This window comes from Mobula hypostoma, chromosome 7 (genome assembly GCF_963921235.1).
Source record: "Mobula hypostoma chromosome 7, sMobHyp1.1, whole genome shotgun sequence".
NCBI lineage: Eukaryota > Metazoa > Chordata > Chondrichthyes > Myliobatiformes > Myliobatidae > Mobula > Mobula hypostoma.
Window position 1 is genome coordinate 153,060,227 of NC_086103.1, and position 22,761 is coordinate 153,082,987.

General features: G+C 39.8%; 1 protein-coding gene across 4 annotated transcripts in view; it reads left to right on the forward strand.

The window, feature by feature from the left end:
- nbeaa (neurobeachin a) overlaps nucleotides 1-22,761 on the forward strand; it is an 868,656-nt gene that overhangs the window by 358,492 nt on the left and 487,403 nt on the right. For all 4 annotated transcript variants that reach the window (XM_063054331.1, XM_063054330.1, XM_063054328.1 and 1 more), the window contains one exon: nucleotides 11,666-12,104. In XM_063054331.1, the coding sequence (XP_062910401.1) occupies nucleotides 11,666-12,104 (439 nt within the window). The remainder of the gene's footprint in view (nucleotides 1-11,665; nucleotides 12,105-22,761) is intronic.

Below are 22,761 nucleotides of genomic sequence, written 5' to 3' on the forward strand. Positions count from 1 at the left end.
ATTCCTGGGCTATCCCTACTCCCTTTCTTGAATAAGGGAACAACATCCGTAACCCTCCAGTCCTCCAGAACCTCTCCCATCCTCATTGATGATAGAAAGATCATCGCCAGAGACTCAGCAGTCTCCTCCCTCGCTTCCCACAGTAGCCTGGGGTACATCCCATGTGGTCCCAGTGACTTATTGAACTTGCTTTCCAAAAGCTCCAGCACATCCTTTTCCTTAATGTTGTCACGTGACTGGCAACAATGAATATAGAATTGAGTCAGGTTCTATAAACAAATAAACATTTATTAAATTCAGCTCAAAATTAGTAAAATGATAAACAAATGAAAAACCTTAACCAAAAGTAAACTGCTATGCGGCCATTTAACAAACCGCCAAACTCAGTACTAGTTCTAAAGGCAGTAAATGCGAAAACAGTCTTAAAGTGGTAAATTCAAACACAGTTCTTAGAATGGTAAATTTGAAAGTCCAAGAGATTTATACAGTCAATTAGGAGAGGCTTTCCTGAAGTAAAGAATTCCTCGAAGACTCGACGTCACTGCCAATCCCAGCCGTATCCTGCCTTGTCCACAGGGTTCATGACGACGGAAATAAAACGGTTTAAAGGCACTGACCTTTTCTTCTGGATACTAGATATTGCACAGCCTTTTCTGCTGCTTTTAGCAGAGGCTATCTCATGCAGATCACTCTTTCTTGAATTTGACTGACAATCTAATTGAAAACTAACTGTGTCACCAAGGGTCTACACTTATATACCTGGTGAGAACAGGTCATTATGTGACCTCACATCGGCGGGAAAATTACATCATGTGACCTCCGCAAGACCATTACATCATCCTCACAAGACAGTCTCAAGATATCCATGAATTATGTAACAATATCTACATGCTCAAGCTTTTCAGTCTGCTGCAAGTCATTCCTACAACCGCCAAGATCCTTTTCCATAGTGAATACTGAAGCAAAGTATTCATTAAGTACCTCTGCCATCTCCTTCGGTTCCATACACACTTCCACTGTCACAGTTGATTGGTCCTATTCTCTCATGTCTTATCCTCTTGCTCTTCACATACTTGTAGAATGCCTTGGGGATTTCCTTAATCCTGTCCACTAAGGCCTTCTCATGGCCCCTTCTGGCTCTCCTAATTTCATTCTTAAGCTCCTTCCTGCTAGCCTTATAATCTTCTAGATACCTATCATTACCTAGTTTTTTTGAACCTTTCGTAAGCTCTTCTTTTCTTCTTGACTAGATTTTCAACAGCCTTTGTACACCATGGTTCCTGTACCCTTTCCCTGTCTCTTTTGAATGTATCTACTCAGAACCCCATGCAAATATCCCCTGAACATTTGCCACATTTCTTCTGTACATTTCCCTGAGAACATCTGTTTCCAATTTATGCTTCCAAGTTTCTGCCTGATAGCCTCATATTTCCCCTTGCTCCAATTAAACGTTTCCCTATCCCTCTCCAATGCTATGGTAAAGGAGATAGAATTGTGATCACTATCTCCAAAATGCTCTCCCACTAAGAGACCTGACACCTGACCAGGTTCATTTCCCAATACCAGATCAAGTACAGCCTCTCCTCTTGTTGGCTTAACTCCATATTAGGTCCTGAACACACCTAACAAACTCCACCCCATCTAAACCTCTCACTCTAGGGAAATGCTTATCAATATTTGGGGAATTAAAATCTCCCACCACAACAACCCTGTTGTTATTACTCCTTTCCAGAATCTGTCTCCCTTTCTGCTCCCTGATTGCAAGAATACCCAGGTCCCTTGGAGCATAAGTGTTTGCAGTCTGTCACCTTTCTGAAAAACAGTGTACATTTTAGTGTTGTGCCTCAAAGTGGCTGACCAATGTAGATGGTTGCAAATACTTTATCTTGGTCTTTGGCACTTGCACATTGAGCTCTTTCGGGATTGAGGATATCCTTGGAGCCACTCCTCCTGTAAGATATTTACTTGTTCACTAATTGTTCTGTATAAATGTAGCGGAAGTATTGAGCTTTGATGTGAGGTCCATTAGTTCTGAAATTGTGTAGTTCTGTCCAATGCATGATAGTGTTCTTGAGTAGCATGCATGCAGTTATTAATAGTAGCTTTGCCAGATTGCTGCCTCATTTTACTGCCGCCTGATCCTACTTCCGTTTTACTACTACATGCTTTTCATTGTTTAGCATTGATCCTTAGAGTTAATGGTTTTAGTAGAGTGTGGAATGTACTTGATCATGAAATGAGTTGATGGAGGAGTACATATTTATTACTGCTGGTGGTCCAAGATGGCTTGTGCATGTCATTTTTTGAAATGTCAGATCTTTTCTGAGTATATTTAGCAAAATGCTGCTATCACACAACATGGTAGGGGGTATCGGTGTAAAGACAGTCTTCACAATGACTGGTGCCCTCTTCTCCCTATACTGACTGATGCATCTGAAACACTTCAATGAGTGTGAATGAGTCAAGTATGTTTATCCCTCTTGATCACCATCTGCTAGAGACCCAGCTTTATCCTACAGGACACAGTTAGTGCCTCTGAGCTCTGAAGAGCCCTACTCAATATACAGCCAGTATATTGCTTTGCTGCCCTCTGTGTTATTCTCATGTGTAGGAGTTCTGACTCATCAGTAGAAGGACAAAAGGTGCTAATCAGAGGTTCTTTCGGCTGTTTTTAACATGATGCCATGAAGCTTTATGGGGTCTGAAGTCAGTGTTCAGGTTTTAGATCTGGTCCTGTGTAATGAGACAGGTAAAATTAGTGACCTTGTAGTTGGAGATCCTCTTGGAAAGAGTGATCACAGTATGATTGAGTTTCTCATACAAATAGAGGGTGCAATAGTTCAAGCGAAAACCAGTGTATTATGCCTAAAGACTACAATGAGATGAGGGAGGATTTGACTAGTGTAGACTGGGAGCACAGGCCTATATGGTGGGACGGTTGAGGAACAGTGGAAGACTTTCAAAGAGATTTTTCACGTTGCTCAACAAAAGTATATTCCAGTTGAAAACAAGGACAGTAAGGGTGGGGAGAGCTAGCCTTGGATAACCAAGGAAATAAAAGAAGGCAACAAACTAAAAGCTCGTGCACACAAAGTCACCAAGGGTAGTGGGAAACTGGAAGATTGGGAAATCTTTAAAAAGCAACCAAGAGCCACTAAGTGAACGATAAAGATAGAGAAACTAGATTATGAAAATAAACTAGCACAAAATATAAAAACAAATAGTTAAAGGTTTTATAATTATATAAAGCAGAAAAGGGTGGCTAAAGTGAATGTAGGTCCCTTGGAGGATGAAAAAGGAGAATTGCTATTGGGTGATGAAGAAATGGCAGAGACTTTGAATAACTATTTCATGTCAGTCTTCACAGTGGAAAACATGTCTAATGTGCCAAAGAGAGATGATAGCTATCACTAAAGAGGTAGTGCTGAGAAAACTTGTGGGTTGAAGATAGATAAGTCCCCTGGTCCTGATGGAATGCATCCCAGGGAGCTGAAAGAAATGGCAGAAGTTATAGTCGAGGCTTTGGTGATAATTTACCAAAATTCTGTGGACTCTGGACAGGTCTCGGCAGACTGGAAGACAGCAAATGTCACACCAGTGTTCAAAAAATGATGTTGGCAAAAGGCAGGTAACTATGGGCCAGTTAGTTTAGTATCTGTAGTTGGGAAAATGCTTGAAGCTATCATTAAAGAAGAAATAGCGAGGCATCTGGAAAGAAATGTGATTCATCAGGTAGACACAGCATGTATTTAGCGAAGGCAGGTCCTGTTTGACAAACTTACTGGAGTTCTTTGAGGATATAATGAGCTCAGTGGATAGAGGGGAACAGATGGATATTATTTACTTGGATTTCCAGAAGACATTCGATGAGGTGCTGCATAAAAGACATACGTAAGATAAGGATGCATGGAGTTGGGGGTGATGTATTAGGATGGATAGAGGATTGGTTAACTAATAGAAAGCGGAGTTGGGATACGTGAATATTACTCTAGTTGGCAATCAGTGGTGAGTGGTTTGCCGCAGGGGTCGGTGCTGGACACAACTGTTCACGATGTACATTAACATCTGGAAGAGGGGCTGAGTGTAGTGTATCTAAGTTTGCTGATAATACTAAATTGAGTGGAAGATACAGAGAGTCTACAGAGGGGTATAAATTGGTTAAATGAGTGGGCAAGGGTCTGACAGATGGAGCACAATGTTGGTAAATGCGAGGTCATCCACTTTGGAAGGAAAAATGAAAGAGCAGATTATTTAAATAGTAAAAAATTGCAGCATGCTGCTGTGCAGAGGGACTTGGGAGTGCTTGTGCATGAATCACAAAAGGTTGGTTTGCAGCTGCAGCAGGCTATCACGAAGGCAAATGGAATGTTGGCCTTCATTGTTAGAGGGAATGAATTTAAGAGCAGGGAGGTTATGCTGCAACTGTCCAGGGTACTGGTAAGGCCACACCTGGAGCGCTGTGTGCAGTTCTGATCCCCTTTACTTGAGGACGAATATACTGGCTTTGGAGGCAGTGCAGAGGAGGTTCACCAGGTTGACTCCAGAGATGAGGGGGTTAGACGATGAAGAGAGATTGAGTCACCTGGGACTGTACTCACTGGAATTCAGAAGAATGAGAAGGGATCTTATAGAAACATATAAAATTATAAAGTGATAGATAAGATAGAGGCAGGAAAGTTGTTTCCACTGGTAGGTGAGACTAGAATTAGGGGACATAGCCACAAGACTTGGGAGAGTAGATTTAGGATGGAGATGAGGAGGAACTGCTTTTCCCAGAGAGTGGTGATTCTGTGGAATTCTCTGCCCAATGAAGCAGTGGAGGCAACCTCAGTAGATATACTTAAGATGAGATTGGATAGATTTTTGTATAGTAGGAGAATTAAAGGTTATGGGGAAACAGCAGGCTGGTAGAGAAGAGTCCATGGCCAGATCAGCCAGGATCTTATTGAATGGCAGAGCTGGCTCGACAGGCCAGATGCCCTACTCCCCCTCCTATTTTTTATGTTCTTATTTTCTATGTTCTTTCACCACTCCACCATCTCTGGTGGGTCCTGTTGTTGGTGGAGGATATATTCAGAGATTGTGCTGGAGTGTGAGATGCTGGTTGTATGATGTGATTCTCCTTTCAGGGTAATGCTTCGCTCATCTGTGGTATAACCACCGTAATTTATACACCTGGTGGTGAAGCAGGCTTTGGCACTGCAAAGAACAGCATGGTGTTTGATTTCAGTTCCTTTGTCAATGCAGGATGGTCTGTCAAGTTTTGCACTTCGTTTACATCTGGTATTTTGATATAGTTGAATGGATTGCGAGGATATGTCAGAGGGTAGTTCAGTTGGAAGCAACTAATTAATTGAGGGCTAAACCATTAAATGAGATAAACTTCCTTTCCTATATGTTATTACTGAAGTAAATTTACGTCAAAAAGAATCACATAGTCTCATGATCACTATTATTGATATTATATTTTACTTAAAATTCAGTTTATTTAACTTAATAAATTTTAATTCATTGGATGTTATGGTGAATTTTAACTCTCATCACTGGATTATTATTTTTTTACAGAGGATTATCAATGCAGTAATTTAATCATTACACCAGCCTTTGCTGCAGCTTTAATCTGTTTGTCTTGTCCTAGCACTCCAAAATGTCTGGAAGTATTACCATGAATTTACTTTTCTGATTATGGTTGTTCCATGTTTAACCTCATCTGATATTACATAAGCACAGCTTCTGAAATAGTGCTTGACAATTTATTCCTCTCATACTGAATATTGTGCGGTATGTTCTAAGCTGTATCTTTAAAGATTCCCTATAATTTTTTATGTATAAAGCGAATTATATCAGTTTTATGCTGCACTATAAACACAGACCAACTCTTTTATTTATATGTACTTTGGGCTGAGTTTGTTTCATTTTCCATTGGCTTGGCCATATTTTAATACATATTTCCATATTTGAAAAATGTCTTGTTTTTCCAAGGTATTTGTATAAGAGAAGTAGAAGATGTTTCCATTTGTATCAATAATTTTAAATGGCTTTTTATTTCCCTGACATAGCATCTACATATGGTGTACACTAGATCCCATCCTTACTGTCACTAATTTAGGACTACTGGGTTATGATCTAAATTTAGTTTTCCTGCCCTTGGGTTAGTGATTAATTTAAATTTCTAGCCATGCAGTGGCCTGTGTAAATCAATAAAAGCCTTTTGATGTGGGTTATTGCATGTTTTCAGACAGGAGGTCTGGTCGAGTAAGGTTTGATCCATTCTTTTCTACCCACTGGTCATATGTTAATAAGTCTGGTCCAGTAAATGAGCTTCCTGCTAGAACAATTGAGTGACTTGTTGGAATTCCCAGTAAGTCTGCCACCCAAATACTACTCATAAGCAATATCTCTCTTGGGATCCATCAACATTTAATTGGAAACTGTTCTAAGCTGTATTCCTTAATAAGAAAATAGGACATGTTATAATATGATGATTTAGAAACTTGCTTTGCAGAAACTGGATGGTTTAAGTAAAATATACTTTTCAGTTATTATTATAATTTGATGTTTACTTTGCTACGTTGTTTGACATTGCAAGTGTTTTACCTTATGTATTTTCATTAGTGCCTTGTATTGAAAGATTTTATCTTTCCTTAATGAAGTTGGATTGTTAGAGACGTTTACAACTTTGCATTTCGCATGGCTTTGTTTGTTTTAAATATGTGTTCTAAAAAGTGAGATTTTATGTATCAAAAACATTTGATTTATAATCTTTAAATATGATTTAACAAGGGATTTTGCTGTAGAAGTGAAACACAATTGGTCCAGATTGCAAAAATCTGTTGGAAGTCTCAGATACATAGCTGTGTAGTTTTTCTGTTTTTTTTTCCAATAATTCTCTTTTGTTTCTCAGTATGCTATTACATTTAGAAATGAAACATTAATCTCAATTGTTAACCTATTCCAAAGTTATACTTAGTAATATAGTTGTTATGTGTGCCCATTGGTGCAGGTACAATTTGCTTGCCATATTAAGTGATCTTAACTGACAGTAAATTATTGCATCACATTTCATAAATCATGGCTATATAAAACTTTAGTGAATGGTATAACAAATAAGGCTATTGCAGAAGAGTTGATATCACTGACAGATGTGGTCTATATTTTTCTATAACTTAGTGATGATCTTATTAGTTCATTTGATAGAAATTATTTTTAAAAAACATCTGGCAACTTGCTGAAGCAACCAAAGCCAGAGGTTTCTGGTTCTGATAACATGCAGCCTGATTTTGCATGGGGATTTGACCTAGTATCACAGAAAACTGATGAAAACTGTTCAAAATTAATAAGCTTAATAACTGAGGGGGTCAGAAATAGTAAAGCTAGGTTCCTGGTTATTTTTGTTGCTTTTTAAAATGTGGATATGAAGTAAATATAATTGCTTGAACCATTCTGCAAGTTGTGTGGCCTTCAAGTTTTATCTCTTAAAGTTAACAGTACAGTATCAGTATTTAGTTAATCTTATTTCTACAAAGCATCTTAAGCAAGATATGCTCTTAATTGATGAAGTTACGTTATATGAAGTTGAAGAAAACGTAGTATTTTAGTATTTAAAAAGCAGAATGTAGTAGTTGCTTTTATTTTGCAAGATAAACAAAATACTTCGTTATAATCAAACTTAATATGACCCAATGTTTCTGTCTGTATCTGATCATGATAATTTTTAAATCCTTTTTGCAAGGTAGAATAAGCAGTCAGAAAGGAGTAGTTTAATTTAGTGTTCTGCCCGACACTGACATTGTGGGCTGAAGGGGCTGTTGCAGTACTGTACTGTTCTGTGTTATAAGTTTTGTATACTTTTGCATCTATGGTATTTGTGTTACTTATGATAATGTCTATACATTTTCTGTACATTTTTGTTAATAGTAAAATCGTATACTATTTCTTACCAAAGTCAATTTGGATAATGACTCTGAATCTAATACTATATAAATTAATTTTACCTAATCAAGTACTATATTTAATAAATCTTTATAGAGTAGTAACATTTTACCGATTTTCTGTCAATATACTGGTACAGTCATTACTGTTTCATACTAAGCAATCATGTTCTTACTTTTAAGAACTCATAATGCAGACTGGGTGGAATTATGGTGGAATTATTTAGTGGCCTTTACTGAAGTACTTCACATAGGTCACACGATGCTTGGATGTATCTTGTCATGCGATGTTCCAAACTTGGTATCTGCTAATTTGAAATATTTGGTTATGCATTCTAAGCGATGATACACTTTATCAGAAGGTTCAAAGTAGGATGAGTCTTTAAAGATACTACTGCAAAAGGTACACATGCACATGTCTTATTCTTGATGGCCACTTTTTCATATGGCTGTATATGAGGTGTGTAGACATCCAATGAGTAATTTTTTTTACACTGAGCTGAATTTCTGTCTGCCCGACATGCAGAAAAGTCTGGCTATATCAGGGGAAACTCAAGCTAAATCTCTCAGCACACAAAGACCCTGTAAATGCAACCCTCACCTCTGCACTCCACCCACTATTCGCTCTTGAAAAGGAACCTCTTTCAACTACAAAGTCATTGAATATCGCCACACCAAAATGTTAATGTCCTTTGCAAAAAAAAAATTCTTTAAGTAACTATTTGAGATGCAGTAGAGAGAATGACAATGAGAAGGATCTCCCTTTGTGGTCTTTCCAATACACTCACAATCAAACACACCCAGCAGCCGACAGTTTGTCCCATGTTTAGAGAAAAAAAAGAAGTTTCTCATTACTTATTAAAATGGTCATATGGTGATACTTCAGATGAACTTCATATCAGCAGCTTCTAGTATTTTTCATGAGCATGTTACTTACTAGGTATCATTTCAGTGAAAGTTAGTATGGGATTATTTTTAAGAACAGAATCAGTGGTTTTTATCTCTGTTTATTTGTGATACTTATTAAAAATTGAACAGAATTTGCTCACTATTTCCACTCAGTATAAAACTGTGATAACATGATGTTTTATAATTTGAGAGTCCTGTTCATCAGAATATATTATTATGGCTGTAGATCATTAATTCAAGCTTAGTTAATGCTTTTGTTCGACCTCATCAGATTTTTAATCAATTTACCAGATGTTTTAAAATAAGTGCTTTAGAGTTGTATGTTAAAATCTGAATCTTTAAAAGACATGCATAGTAATAATCTTGTAAAGTATCAATATTCCATTTTCAATTTTTAATTTTAACAGTAAATAAAACTTTATTTTAACCTTAATTTTGTTTTTTAATAAGCTATAATTTTCCAATTCAAATATTAGATTCTTTACTTCAAATATCAGATTCTTCTAATTTATGGTATTGAACATACTAATATCTGTATTTCAGAACGTTTTTCAATCTGAGTATTTATTTACTATCATCATTTGGTCAGAGCAATAAATATTTCTGTGTGTATTTTCTCTATGCCTTAAATCTGTTTCATCTAAATATCCATTTGAATTATATAGTATAGTGCCTCCAAGAATGGTGCACAAAATGCTATACCATGGGGACAAAAGTAATTGCTGCTTGATTGTGTTTGGCCTAATCTTGGTCATATCCTTCATTTAATCATTTTGTGGTGAGGTTTGGACTCAGAAGAATCTTCAAAGGGTGCTAATAAAGAGGTACCTGAGCAAGAATTGTGTGCCAAATGGCATGTACCTAATAAATTGGCCACAGGAGGTAAACCTGGTATGGTCATCTACTTCAAGGTAAATATGTTGTGTATTCAGAGGGGTTCTTCTGCACACTAATTTTGTAATATATGGTTATTTGAATTATTGTTACCTTCCTGTCGGACCAGTCTGGCTATTCTCCTCTGACCTTTCTCTTTAACAAGGTGTTTTTGCCCACAGAATTGTTGCTCACTGATTGTTGTTGTTTTTTGCACCATTCTCTGTAAAGTCTAGAGACTGTTGTGCGTGAAAGTCCCAGGAGATCAGCAGTTTCTGAGATACTCAAACCACCCATCTGGCAGCAACAATCATTCCACAGTCAAAGTCATTTAGATTCCATTTCTTCCCTATTCTGATGTTTGGTCTGGACAACAACTGAACCTCAAGTCTGCATGTTTATTGCATTGAGTTGCTGCCATATGGATGGGTGATTTGATATTTACATTAACGAGCAGATAGATAAGTGTACCTAATAAAGTGGCCACTGAGTGTATATGGAACCAAAACAAATGGCTTTTCCCTTTTTCATGAAATCCTATAGAAAAGTATACAATAACAAAGCTAGACAAAAGACATGCTGTACAATCTTTTATACTGTATACTGTTCCATTGAATTAAAGTTCGCAATTTAACTTTTTAAAAACACAATTTAAAATTTTGTATCTGTTGGCTCTATTCCTGTAAATGATTCTGCTCTTTTGATGAAATTGAGAACAATGTTTAGTTTACCTATGTGAATAATTGCTCAGAATTTAAGTTCACATTCTGAGAGAAATTGAGAAGTAGCTGCAAGAAATATATTTTCAATAATGTTCAATACTTTTTTATTGATTAAGTATGGATTTAGCATTTTATAAGTTTTTTATGTTTATGTGATTAATACATTAATGTCATATCATTAAGCAATTTCCAGCTTGAGATTAGAAATTGTTAATTTAATATCCATCAATTTAATAAATTATAATTTTGGATGAAAAATCATGTAAATATTGTGTTATTTTTGTTTAAGAAAAATACATTATCTTGTATATAACATGCAGATCTTTCCTGTGTTAAACGGCACTTAAATATTTTTAATTTGAAGAGCTGCTAAATTAGCATGTTCTTTGTATGGGTTAAATGTTCTTCAAATCTTTTAAAACATTTTCACTTTGAAGTAAATTTGCAATACTCTACTATTTACAATTGCTTTGAATTTTCTGCCTATGTTTCTTCCATTTCAAAGGCTGTTAATTTTTATAATTTAGTTTTTAAGTGGCACTTTAGTAAATGGATAGAACACATTTTACTGGTTGTATCTTAAAATATGACTTCTAGTAATACCAGTAATTACTTATGTGAAATATCCCTGTATTTTATGTGTTAATGTTAAATCTACTTAGATGCTATAATTGTGAAATAATTTCAGCAAAGTATTAACCTAATTATTCTATTCCTATCTTAAACATTAGCACTCGACAATTTATAAAGCAGTAATGCCTGTCACTTCTCCTTAGAGAAGTACACTTTTTCCACCAGCTTTGCAAATTCAAGCAAATCCACTGATTTCATTACCTTGCGTATTCAAGAACTATATATCTCTGATTGGCATTAAAATTGTATGGAAGTGCAACAAAGGAACTCTGTCCACAGGTTAAGATTTGCTTATTTGTAATACTAAAACTTCTTTATGCATTTTGTTCTGCAATGTCATGTAAAAAGTCATTTCAGGATAACACATTTCTACAAGTTAGCCCTTCATTTTGTATGGGCTTCAGAAGTTGGGCTGTGTTCAGAGTATCAAACATTGATAATTCGGGTAAATCTACTTTTTCGTTCACCAGCAACTTTGATGTGTGTTGCTTTAATATTTAAAAGCAGTTTCCTGTAAATTAATATCATAGGTTTGACTGCTACCTTATTCAACTCTGGAATCTGCTATTGATTAGTTATTTTTGTTTCCAATTGCAGAGAATCCTGTTACTTTTCCTGAGAACAGCAAAGATAAAGAAATTCTGACACCAATTGAAGATATGCAGATTGATAGCTGTATTCCACATAGTGATTCGGGCATTGGAGAGGAGCAAATAGCTGGTCTTATGAATGGCTCTGATTTGGAAATAATTACTAGATCAGATGCAATGAGTGAACTTCTATCTTCCTTGTCCTCTGAAGTAAAGAGATCCCACGAAAGTTTAGCTGATGCTCAAATTGAAGTGCTAAAGCCCCCCTCATCCATATCAAGTGTAAGCCAAGGAAAAGGAATGAATGTGAAGGAGATTTTAAAAAGTCTAGTTGCAGCACCCATGGAAGATGCAGAATCCGGTCCTGAACCTGTATTGTATCCTGATCCTACAGTGAAAAGAGAAGCGCAACCTATTCTTCCAATGCAGTTTCATTCCTTTGACAGGTAAAGAGCCTCAATGTTGTTTTAATTTATTCATCCACCAGAGTATTTATGAATGTGAGTGATGAGATGATATTGGTAGGAGGAGGAGAGATCTCCAGGGGCTTCAGAGGCAGATTGAACAGCAGCATCACATAGCCCAAGCCTGTCATCTTCACAGCTCAAAGACCTAATTTGAGATGGCAGCCTGAAATGAGTTGCCACTGCAAAGTGTATTATTTTTGAAATGCTTTCACACAAATCACTGAGCTCCACATACAACTTTGTTTCATGGTTTAATGTCATCACGAGGCACAAATTGGTGTGTCTAATTGTTTGCCACCTGCCAATGAAATGAACTGCCAGAAAGCCAGAAGGATCTGTTTGTCTGTCAAGCATTCAGGCTATTGAGAGTGACAACATCAAAAATTTTTGCTTCAAAATCTGAAGCTTTGAACGGCCTTTAAGAGACCCCACTCTTGTGCTTCTGGTCAGCTGAATTTTTCAATTAGTTTTAAATATATTAGGTTTCTGCTGCCTCATCTGTCTTTAGGAAAATGTAATTATGTTAGGAACAGACTAAACAGATTTCTAGTCAATGAAAATCCAAATTCCCATGATGGTACTTTTAATTATTTTTTTAAAAAACTTTAGAAAACACATTTTGTTGTAGACCTTTGTACTTATCTGCCAAGCTTTAATTTAGTGTTTTTTTTAACTTGTTTGAAACAGGACTTTAAGATTATTTTTACTTTTAAATAAACATGTACAGTTAGTTGAAAATGTAACATTTCACATATTGCTAAACTGAATTATGCTGCTATATTAATGTATTGCAACAAAGCCAAATAACACCAATAAAAACAATAGCAAGGCTCTCAGTAATTGCTTGAAAATAAATCTCATGTATAGATTCACGATCCCACATTGGTGCAGAAATTGCTATATTTGAAATAAATGGAATTAGAGACAATGAACTGCCATGTATTGGGTACACACATAAACCTGCAACTTGGATTTTTCCTGGTGTTGGGCTGTAAATGCAACCTTTAGTCTATGTTTCAGAGAATCATTCCATATATTGTAATACCAGCATGTTCTTATAACACACGTATTTCACCAAGGAAATTTAAAAACATTTTTGATTTAGAGCAGTGTAAAGCTAAGCTTACATGACCCCAGCATCTGCAGATTATTTTGTGTTTACAATAAGCTTACATGAAACATTTTCAGAAAGTAAACGTCTTCTCTTTTTTTTATTTTAATCACTTTCACTTATGCGGAGTCAACACCATCTTGCACAATTTGAAAACAGCAGTTAGTCTGAAGATATTTTAATTGATATTTTAAACTAACTATGGAGAATTACATGGAAGAAGGAAGTATTTGCTTTCTTTCCAAGTTGTGGTCAATATATTTGTATACATCTTCATGAAAGCTAAATAAATATGGAGGAACATGAACATGATCCCATATCTTGCTACTATGTAAAGTAACTGATGTAAATTTGTCCATAAACAAAACCACCACGCCATATTAATCCTTAAGTAAATTAATTTTTTATTAACAGATATTTACTTTCTCATACTTTTGGGTCATTTACATTCCTCCAAGTATTTTGGTTATATTTGTAGTACCCATCTACTTCACCCACATTCACTTAGCCCAGGAAGCAACATTATTTCATGAAGAATGGTCTCCACCCGAAATGTCGACTGTTTACTCTTTTCCATTGATGCTGCCTGAGCTGCTGAATTCCTCTATCATTTTATGTGTGTTGCTTAACATTATACTGGATTCTGGTTTATGTGTTCAATGATAACTGAAGAAAAAGAATTAAGTTTCTATGATGACTTAAGCTTTATCCACTCTTCATTTAAATCATAGTGGGTCCAACACAATGACATTTTCTTGCTTTGTCCCCAAAACTCATGGTTCTCGTGAATGTAAAACATTAATTTAGTTGTGGATGTATTAAGTGACTCTCATTCTACAGGTTAGAAGAACTCACATAAATGAAATGTACAAGAATGTAAGAAAATAGGAGCTGTAGTAGGCTACTTGGTCACTCTGGCCTTCACTAACATTCCATATAATCATGGCTGATATACCCCAGGCTTCAACTCCCTTTCTGTGCTAGATATCCAGAGCCCTGAATCCCCAAACCTTTCAAACAATTATCTACCTCCACCATAATACTAATATAAAGCTAGCCTGGGCAATTCTTAAGGCAAAAAATTCTTGAGATTCTCTACCCTCTATGAAAAGAAGTTTCTGCCTACCTGAGTTTTAACTGCCCCATTTATTGTCTTGACACTTTACGTATTTTTTTTAAGATTGTCTCACTCTTCAAAATGTCTTAAATGTTTACCTGGTCATTCTCCCTGAGAATTTTATATACTTCAGTTAGATCATCCATCGTTATTTGTAACTGCACAGAATATAAACTCAACCTGCTTAGCTTCTCTTGAAAGGGAGATCCTCTCATCCAAGGAATTAGCCTGGTGAATATATTTTGCATTGTCTTTGGTGCCACTATATTCTTTCTTGTGTAAGGGAATTCAGATATAACTTTACCAACAACCTGTGTATTGTAACAAAACCTTCTCCATTTCTAAATTCCAACCCATTTGATTTCAAAGGCTTAACTACATATTTACAGTTGCCTATTAATTTTTTATGATTCATGTACAAGTACACCTAGATCCTTCTGCTGTTTACTCATTTGCAGTACCCTGAGATAATAACCTGCAAGTTGATCCCTCTTCCTGAGGTGCATGACCTCACTCTTTCCTACATTAAATTCCTTTTGCTAGGTTTTTCACCTAATAACTCAACCTATCTTTATCCTGTTGCGGAGTTCCAATGTCCTCAGGAATTGTTGGAAGTTGGGTTGAATCCTTGCATTCCTTTTCTCCCAATAATATTGCTTGTTTCTCCTGTGAATTGTTTGTTAAGACCACAAGACATAGGAGCAGAATTAGGCCATTCAGCCCATTGAATCTGCTCTGCCATTCCATCATGGCTGATCTTGGATTCCACTCAAACCCATACACCTACCCTCTTGCCATATCCTTTGATGCCCTGACCGATCAGGAAACTATCAACTTCCTCCTTAAATATGCCATGGAATTAGCCTCCACCACAGTCTGTGGCAGAGTATTCCACAGATTCACTACACTCTAGCTAAAAAAATTCTTCCTTATCTCTGTTCTAAAAGGATGTCCCTCAATTTTGAGCCTGTGCCCTCTAGTTCTGGATACCCCCAGCAAAGGAAACATCCTCTCCACATCCACCCTATCTAGCCCTTTCAACATTCAGTAGGGATCAATGAGATCCCCCCACATTCTTGTAAATTCCAGTGAGTACAGGCCCCTCCTGGATCATCCCCATGAACCTCCCCTGGATTCTCTCCAATGACAATGCATCTTTTTTGAGATATGGGGCCCAAAACTGTTGACAATGCTCCAAATGTGGCCTGACTAGTGTCTTATAAAGCCTCAACATTATCTCCTTGCTTTTGTATTCTATTCCCATTGAAATAAATGCCAATATTGCACTTGCCTTCTTTACCACAGATTCAACCTGTAAATTAACCTGAGAGTCGCATGAGGACTCCTAAGTCCCTCTGGACCTCTGGTGCATTATCATACATTTCCCAACACTATATTCCATTTGCCACTTTTTTGCCCATTCTTCCAGTTCATCAGTTGGAGGGACAACACCTTATATTCCATCTGGGCAGCCTCCAACCTGATGGCATGAATATCAATTTCTCGAACTTCCGGTAATGGCCCCCCTCCCCACCATTCCTCATCCCCTTTTCTCTCTTTCACCTTTTCTCCTTGCCTGCCCATCATCTCCCTCTGGTGCTCTCCCCACCCTTTTCTTTCTTCTATGGCCTTTTGTCCTCCCCTATCAGACTCCCCCTTCTCCAGTCCTGTATCTCCTTCACCAATCAACTTCCCAGCTCTTTACTTCATCCCTCCGCCTCCCAGTTTCCCCGATCACCTTGTGTTTCTCTCTCCCCTCCCCCCACCTTTTAAATCTACTCATCACTTTTTCTCCGGACCTGGTGAAGGGTCTTGACCTGAAATGTCAACTGTACTTTTTTCCATAGATGCTGCCTGGCCTGCTGAGTTGTTCAATTATTCTAACTGTTTTCTCTATGTTAACCAGTTTTCAATCTGTGCTAACAATTCATCCAATACCATGAAATCTTAACTTGTGCATTAACTATTAATGTGACACCATGTCAGATGGCTTTCGGAAGTCCAAATACACAACATCTACAGTTCCACTTCATCTGTTTTGCATATTATATAATCAAGTAACTGAAGTAAACTTGTTAAACTTGACTTGATTTTCATGAAACCATGTTGACAAGGTTTGATTAAATTCAACTTTTCTAAAATATTTATCTGTTTCTTCTTCCATCATTGACTCAAGCATGTTGTCAATAAAGAATGTTAAACTAAGTTGTACAGCACTAAAATGGGACCCTTGGCCCACCATTTCCGTGCTGACCATTTTGCCCATCTCCAGTATCAGATTTGCTCTCGCTAGGTCTATATCCTTCTATGCCTATTTAAGTGAACATAGAACATAGAATAGTACAGCACATTACAGGCCCTTCGGCCCACAATATTGTGCCGACCCTCAAACCCTGCCTCCCATATAACCCCCCACCTTAAATTCCTCCATATACCTGTCTAGTAGTCTCTTAAACTTCACGAGTGTATCTGCCTTCACCACTGACTCAGGCAGTGCATTCCACGCACCAACCACTCTGAGTAAAAAACCTTCATCTAATATCCCCCTTGAACTTCCCACCCCTTACCTTAAAGTCTTGTATTGAGCAGTGGTGCCCTGGGGAAGAGGTGCTGGCTATCCACTCTATCTATTCCTCTTATTATCTTGTACACCTCTATCATGTCTCCTCTCATTCTCCTTCTCTCCAAAGAGTAAAGCCCTAGCTCCCTTAATCTCTGATCATAGTGAATACTCTCTAAACCAGGCAGCATCCTGGTAAATCTCTGTACCCTTTCCAATGCTTCCACATCCTTCCTATAGTGAGGCGACCAGAACTGGACACAGTACTCCAATAAACAGTGTGGCCCTACCAGAGTTTTATAGAGCTGCATCATTACATCGCGACTCTTAAACTCTATCCCTCGACTTATGAAAGCTAACACCCCATAAGCTTTCTTAACTACCCTATCTACCTGTGAGGCAACTTTCAGGGATCTGTGGACATGTACTCCCAGATCCCTCTGCTCCTCCACACTACCAAGTATCTTGCCATTTACTTTATACTCTGCCTTGGAGTTTGTCCTTCCAAAGTGTACCACCTCACACTTCTCCGGGTTGAACTCCATCTGCCACTTCTCAGCCCACTTCTGCATCCTATCAATGTCTCTCTGCAATCTTCAACAATCCTCTACACTATCTACAACACCACCAACCTTTGTGTCGTCTGCAAACTGGCCAACCTACCCTTCTGCCCCCACATCCAGGTCGTTAATAAAAATCACGAAAAGTAGAGGTCCCAGAACCGATCCTTGTGGGACACCACAAGTCACAACCCTCCAATCTGAATGTACTCCCTCTACCACGACTCTCTGCCTTCTGCAGGCAAGCCAATTCTGAATCCACCTGGTCAAACTTCCCTGGATCCCATTCCTTCTGACTTTCTGAATAAGCCTACCGTGTGAAACCTTGTCAAATGCATTAGTAAAATCCATATAGATCATATCCATTGCACTACCCTCATCTATATGCCTGGTCACCTCCTCAAAGAACTCTTATCAGGCTTGTTAGACACAATCTGCCCTTCACAAAGCCATGCTGACTGTCCCTGATCAGACTATGATTCTCTAAATACACATAGATCCTATCTCTAAGAATTTTTTCCAACAGCTTTCCCACCACAGACGTAAGGCTCACTGGTCTATAATTACCTAGACTATCCCTACTACCTTTTTACCTTTTTTGAACAAGGGGACAACATTTGCCTCCCTCCAATCTTCCGGTACCATTCCCGTGGACAACAAGTACATAAAGATCCTAGCCAGAGGCTCAGCAATCATATCCGTCCTAATGTATTTTAACAACTCCAACAACTCCTCTCCCTTAATATAAACATGCTCCAGAACATCAACCTCACTCATATTGTCCTCACCATCATCAAGTTCCTTCTCATTGGTGAATACCGAAGAGAAGTATTCATTGAGGACCTCACTCACTTCCACAGCCTCCAGGCACATCTTCCCACCTTTATCTCTAATCGGTCCTACCTTCATTCCTGTCATTCTTTTGTTCTTTACATAATTGAAGAATGCCTTGGGGTTTTCCTTTACCCTACTCACCAAGGCCTTCTCATGTCCCCTTCTTGCTCTTCTCAGCCCCTTCTTAAGCTCCTTTCTTGCTTCCCTATATTCCTCAATAGACCCATCTGATCCTTGCTTCCTAAACCTCATGTATGCTGCCTTCTTCCACCTGACTAGATTTTCCACCTCACTTGTCACCCATGGTTCCTTCACCCTACCATTCTTTATCTTCCTCACCAGGACAAATTTATCCTTAACATCCTGCAAGGGATCTCTAAACATCGATCACATGTCCATAGTACACTTCGCTGCAAAAACATCATCCCAATTCACACCCGCAAGTTCTAGCCTTATAGCCTCATAATTTGCCCTTCCCCAATTAAAATTTTTCGTGTCCTCTGATTCTATCCTTTTCCATGATAATGCTAAAGGCCAGGGAGTGGTGGTGACTGTTCCCCAGATGCTCACCCACTGAGAGATCTGTGATCTGACCCAGTTCATTACCTATTACTAGATCTAGTATGGCATTCCCCCTAGTCAGCCTGTCCACATACTGTGACAGGAATCCATCCTGGACACACTTAACAAACCCTGCCCCATCTAAACCCTTGGAACTAATCAGGTTCCAATCAATATTAGGGAAGTTAAAGTCACCTATGATAACAACCCTGTTATTTTTGCACCTTTCCAAAATCTGCCTCCCAATCTGCTCCTCTGTATCTCTGCTGCTACCAGGGGGCATATAGAATACTCCCAATAGAGTAACTGCTCCCTTCCTGTTCCTGACTTCCACCCATACTGACTCAAAAGAGGATCCTGCTACATTACCCACCCTTTCTGTAGCTGTAATAGTAACCCTGAACAGTAATGCCACCCCTCTTCCCCTTTTTCCGCCCTCTCTACCCCTTTTAAAGCACTGAAATCCAGGAATATTGAGAATCCATTCCTGCCCTGGTGCCAGCCAAGTCTCTGTAATGGCCACTACATCATAATTCCATGTATGTATCCGAGCTCTCAGTTCATCACCTTTGTTCCTGATGCTTCTTGCATTGAGGTACACACATTTCAGACCTTCTACCTTACTGTCTTTACACTGTTTATTCTGCTTCTCTTTCCTCAAAGCCTCTCTGTATGTTAGATCTGGCTTTACTCCATGCTCTTCTTTCACTGCTCTATCGCTCTGGGTCCCATCCCCCTCGCAAATTAGTTTAAACCCTCCCGAACCATGCTAGCAAACCTACCTGCAAGGATATTGCTCCCCCTCGGGTTCAGGTGCAACCCATCCAATCTGTACAGGTCCCACCTTCCCCAGAAGAGGTCCCAATGATCTGAAAATCTAAAACCCTGTTCCCTGCACCAACTCCTCAGCCATGCATTCAACTGCCATCTCCTCCAATTCTTACCATCACTATCACGTAGCACTGGCAGCAATCCTGAGAATGCCACCCTTGAGGTCCTGTTCTTCAGCCTTCTGCCTAGTTCCCAAAACTCACACTTCAGGACCTCATCCCTCTTCCTGCCTATGTTGTTGGTAACATGTATCATGACTTCTGGCTGCTTTCCCTCTCGTACCAGGATGTTGTGCACCCGGTCAGGGACATCCCGGACCCTGGCACCCGGGAGGCAACAAACCATGCGGGTGTCCTTCTCACGTCCACAAAATCTCCTGTCTGCTCCCCTGACTATAGAGTCTCCAATGACGACAGCTCTCCTCTTCTCTGTCCCACCCTTCTGCACCACCGGGTCAGACTCAGTGCCGGAGGCCCTGCCACCATGGCTCACACCTGGTCGGTCGTCCCTGCCAACAGTATCCAGGACAGTGAACTTATTATTCAGGGGAATGGCTACAGGGGTGCTCTGCACTACCTGTCTGCTCACCTTCGCTTTCCCCCTCTGACTGTCACCCACCGACCTGCTTCCAACAGCCTAGGTGTGACTACCTCCCTGTGGCTCTCATCTATGACTGCCTCATTCTCCCTTATGAGTCGAAGGTCATCCAGCTGCTGCTCCAGATTCCATACATGGTCTTCCAGATCGCCCAGCCGTATGCACTTGTGGCAGATGTGACTGCGGGAGAGGACCGTTTCCCCCAAGACTGCCACATCTCACATGAGAGGCACAGCACCGTCTCAGGAGGCATTGTAAAGACTAACTGTGAGCAAGCTTGTCCTCCGCCTCTTCTCATCGAAGCCTCTCAAGTCAAAGCCTCAAAGCTCCACTCCTTAACTGGCCCACTCACTCACTGGCTACTCTGCTTGAGCTACCCCTCTGTTTATCTGTTTGAGCTTTTCAAACTGCTTGGTCACCTGACCTCGATTGCCCAATCAGCTGCTTTCTGCTGAGTTTGAGTTATTCAAATCTTGATTTTCTAATCAACGGCTTTCTGCTGATCGGAGAAGGAAGTCTGAGAATCGGAGCGGGAGTGCGGAGGAAGCCATTTTTGAATTTTTAATTTTTTTTTCCATCGGCGTTCAGAGAGGCGGGACTGCACAGGCGTGTGATGTCAGGCAGTGAAGCACGGATGATTTAAAAGGACAGAAATCCTGCTTTGGGTTTAATTCGGAGAAGGAAGTCTGAGAATTGGAGCGGGAGTGTGGAGGAAGCCATTTTTGAATTTTTCGGGTTTTTTTTCCAGCGGTGTTTAGAGAGGCGGGACTGCGCAGGCGTGTGACATTGGGCAGTGAAGCGCAGAAGATTTAAAAGGAACAGAGCCTTATACAGCGGGCAGCGTAGTTTGTGGGCGGCAGAGTGAGCCGGGAGCAGAGTGAAGGCTTAAGGGCTTCGGCTCAACGGGCTTAGGCAAAAACGGGCGAGGCGGGGAAGGTTTGGTATTCATTTTTTGTTGTTATTTGAGGAGAGGGGAAGTATGAGTGTGAGGGCAGCTTGTTCTCTGTGCCGGATGTGGCAGGCGCTGGAGTCTCCAAGCCTCCCGGACATGCACATCTGCGCCAGGTGCGCCGAGATGCAGCTCCTAAGGGACCGCGTTAGGGAACTGGAGCTGCAGCTCGATGACCTTCGTCTGGTCAGGGAGAGTAAGGAGTTGATAGAGAGGAGTTACAGGCAGGTGGTCACACCGGGGCCACGGGAGGCAGACAAGTGGGTCACGGCTAGGAGGGGGAAGAGGAACAGTCAAGTAATAGAGAGTACCCCGGTGGCTGTGCCCCTTGACAATAGGTACTCCTGTTTGAGTACTGTTGGGGGGACAGCTTACCTGGGGGAAGTGACAGTGGCCGTGCCTCCGGCACAGAGTCCAGCCCTGTAGCTCAGAAGGGTAGGGAAAGGAAGAGGAGGGCAGCTGTAATAGGGGACTCAATAGTAAGAGGGTCAGATAGGCGATTCTGTGGACGCAGTCAAGAGACCCAGATGGTAGTTTGCCTCCCTGGTGCCAGAGTCCGGGATATTTCTGATGGCGTCCAAGATATCCTGAAGTGGGAGGGTGAGGAGCCAGAGGTCGTGATACATATAGGTATACATATATACATACAATGACATAGGTAGGAAAAGGGAAGAGGTCCTGAAAGGAGAATATAGGGAGTTAGGAACGGAGTTGAGAAAAAGGACCACAAAGGTAGTAATCTCGGGATTACTGCCTGTGCCACATGACAGTGAGAGTAGGAATGCAGTGAGGTGGAGGATAAATGCATGGCTGAGGGATTGGAGCAGGGGGCAGGGATTCAAGTTTTTGGATCATTGGGACCGCTTTTGGCGCAGGTGTGGCCTGTACAAAAAGGACGGATTACACTTGAATCCTAGGGGGACCGATATCCTGGCAGGGAGATTTGCGAGGGCTACTGAGGTGACTTTAAACTAGAATGGTTGAGGAGTGGGAATCAAATTAAAGAGACTAGGACAGAGGAGGTTAGTTCACAACACGGGGATGGGAACCAGTGCAGAGAGACAGAGGGGTGTAAAATGATGGTAGAAGCAAAAAGTAGTAAGGTGAAAAGTGAAAGTTGCAGGCCGGCAAATCCAGGGCAAAAATCAAAAAGGGCCACTTTTCAACATAATTGTATAATGGCTAAGAGTGTTGTAAAAGCGAGCCTGAAGGCTTTGTGTGTCAATGCAAGGAGCATTTGTAACAAGGTGGATGAATTAAAAGTGCAGATTGTTATTAATGAATATGATATAGTTGGGATCACAGAGACATGGCTCCAGGGTGAACAAGGATGGGAGCTCAACATTCAGGGATATTCAATATTCAGGAGGGATAGACATGAAAGAAAAGGAGATGGGGTGGCGTTGCTGGTTAGAGAGGAGATTAACGCAATAGAAGGGAAGGACATTAGCCGGGAGGATGTGGATTCGATATGGGTAGAGCTGCATAACACTAAGGGGCAGAAAACGCTGGTGGG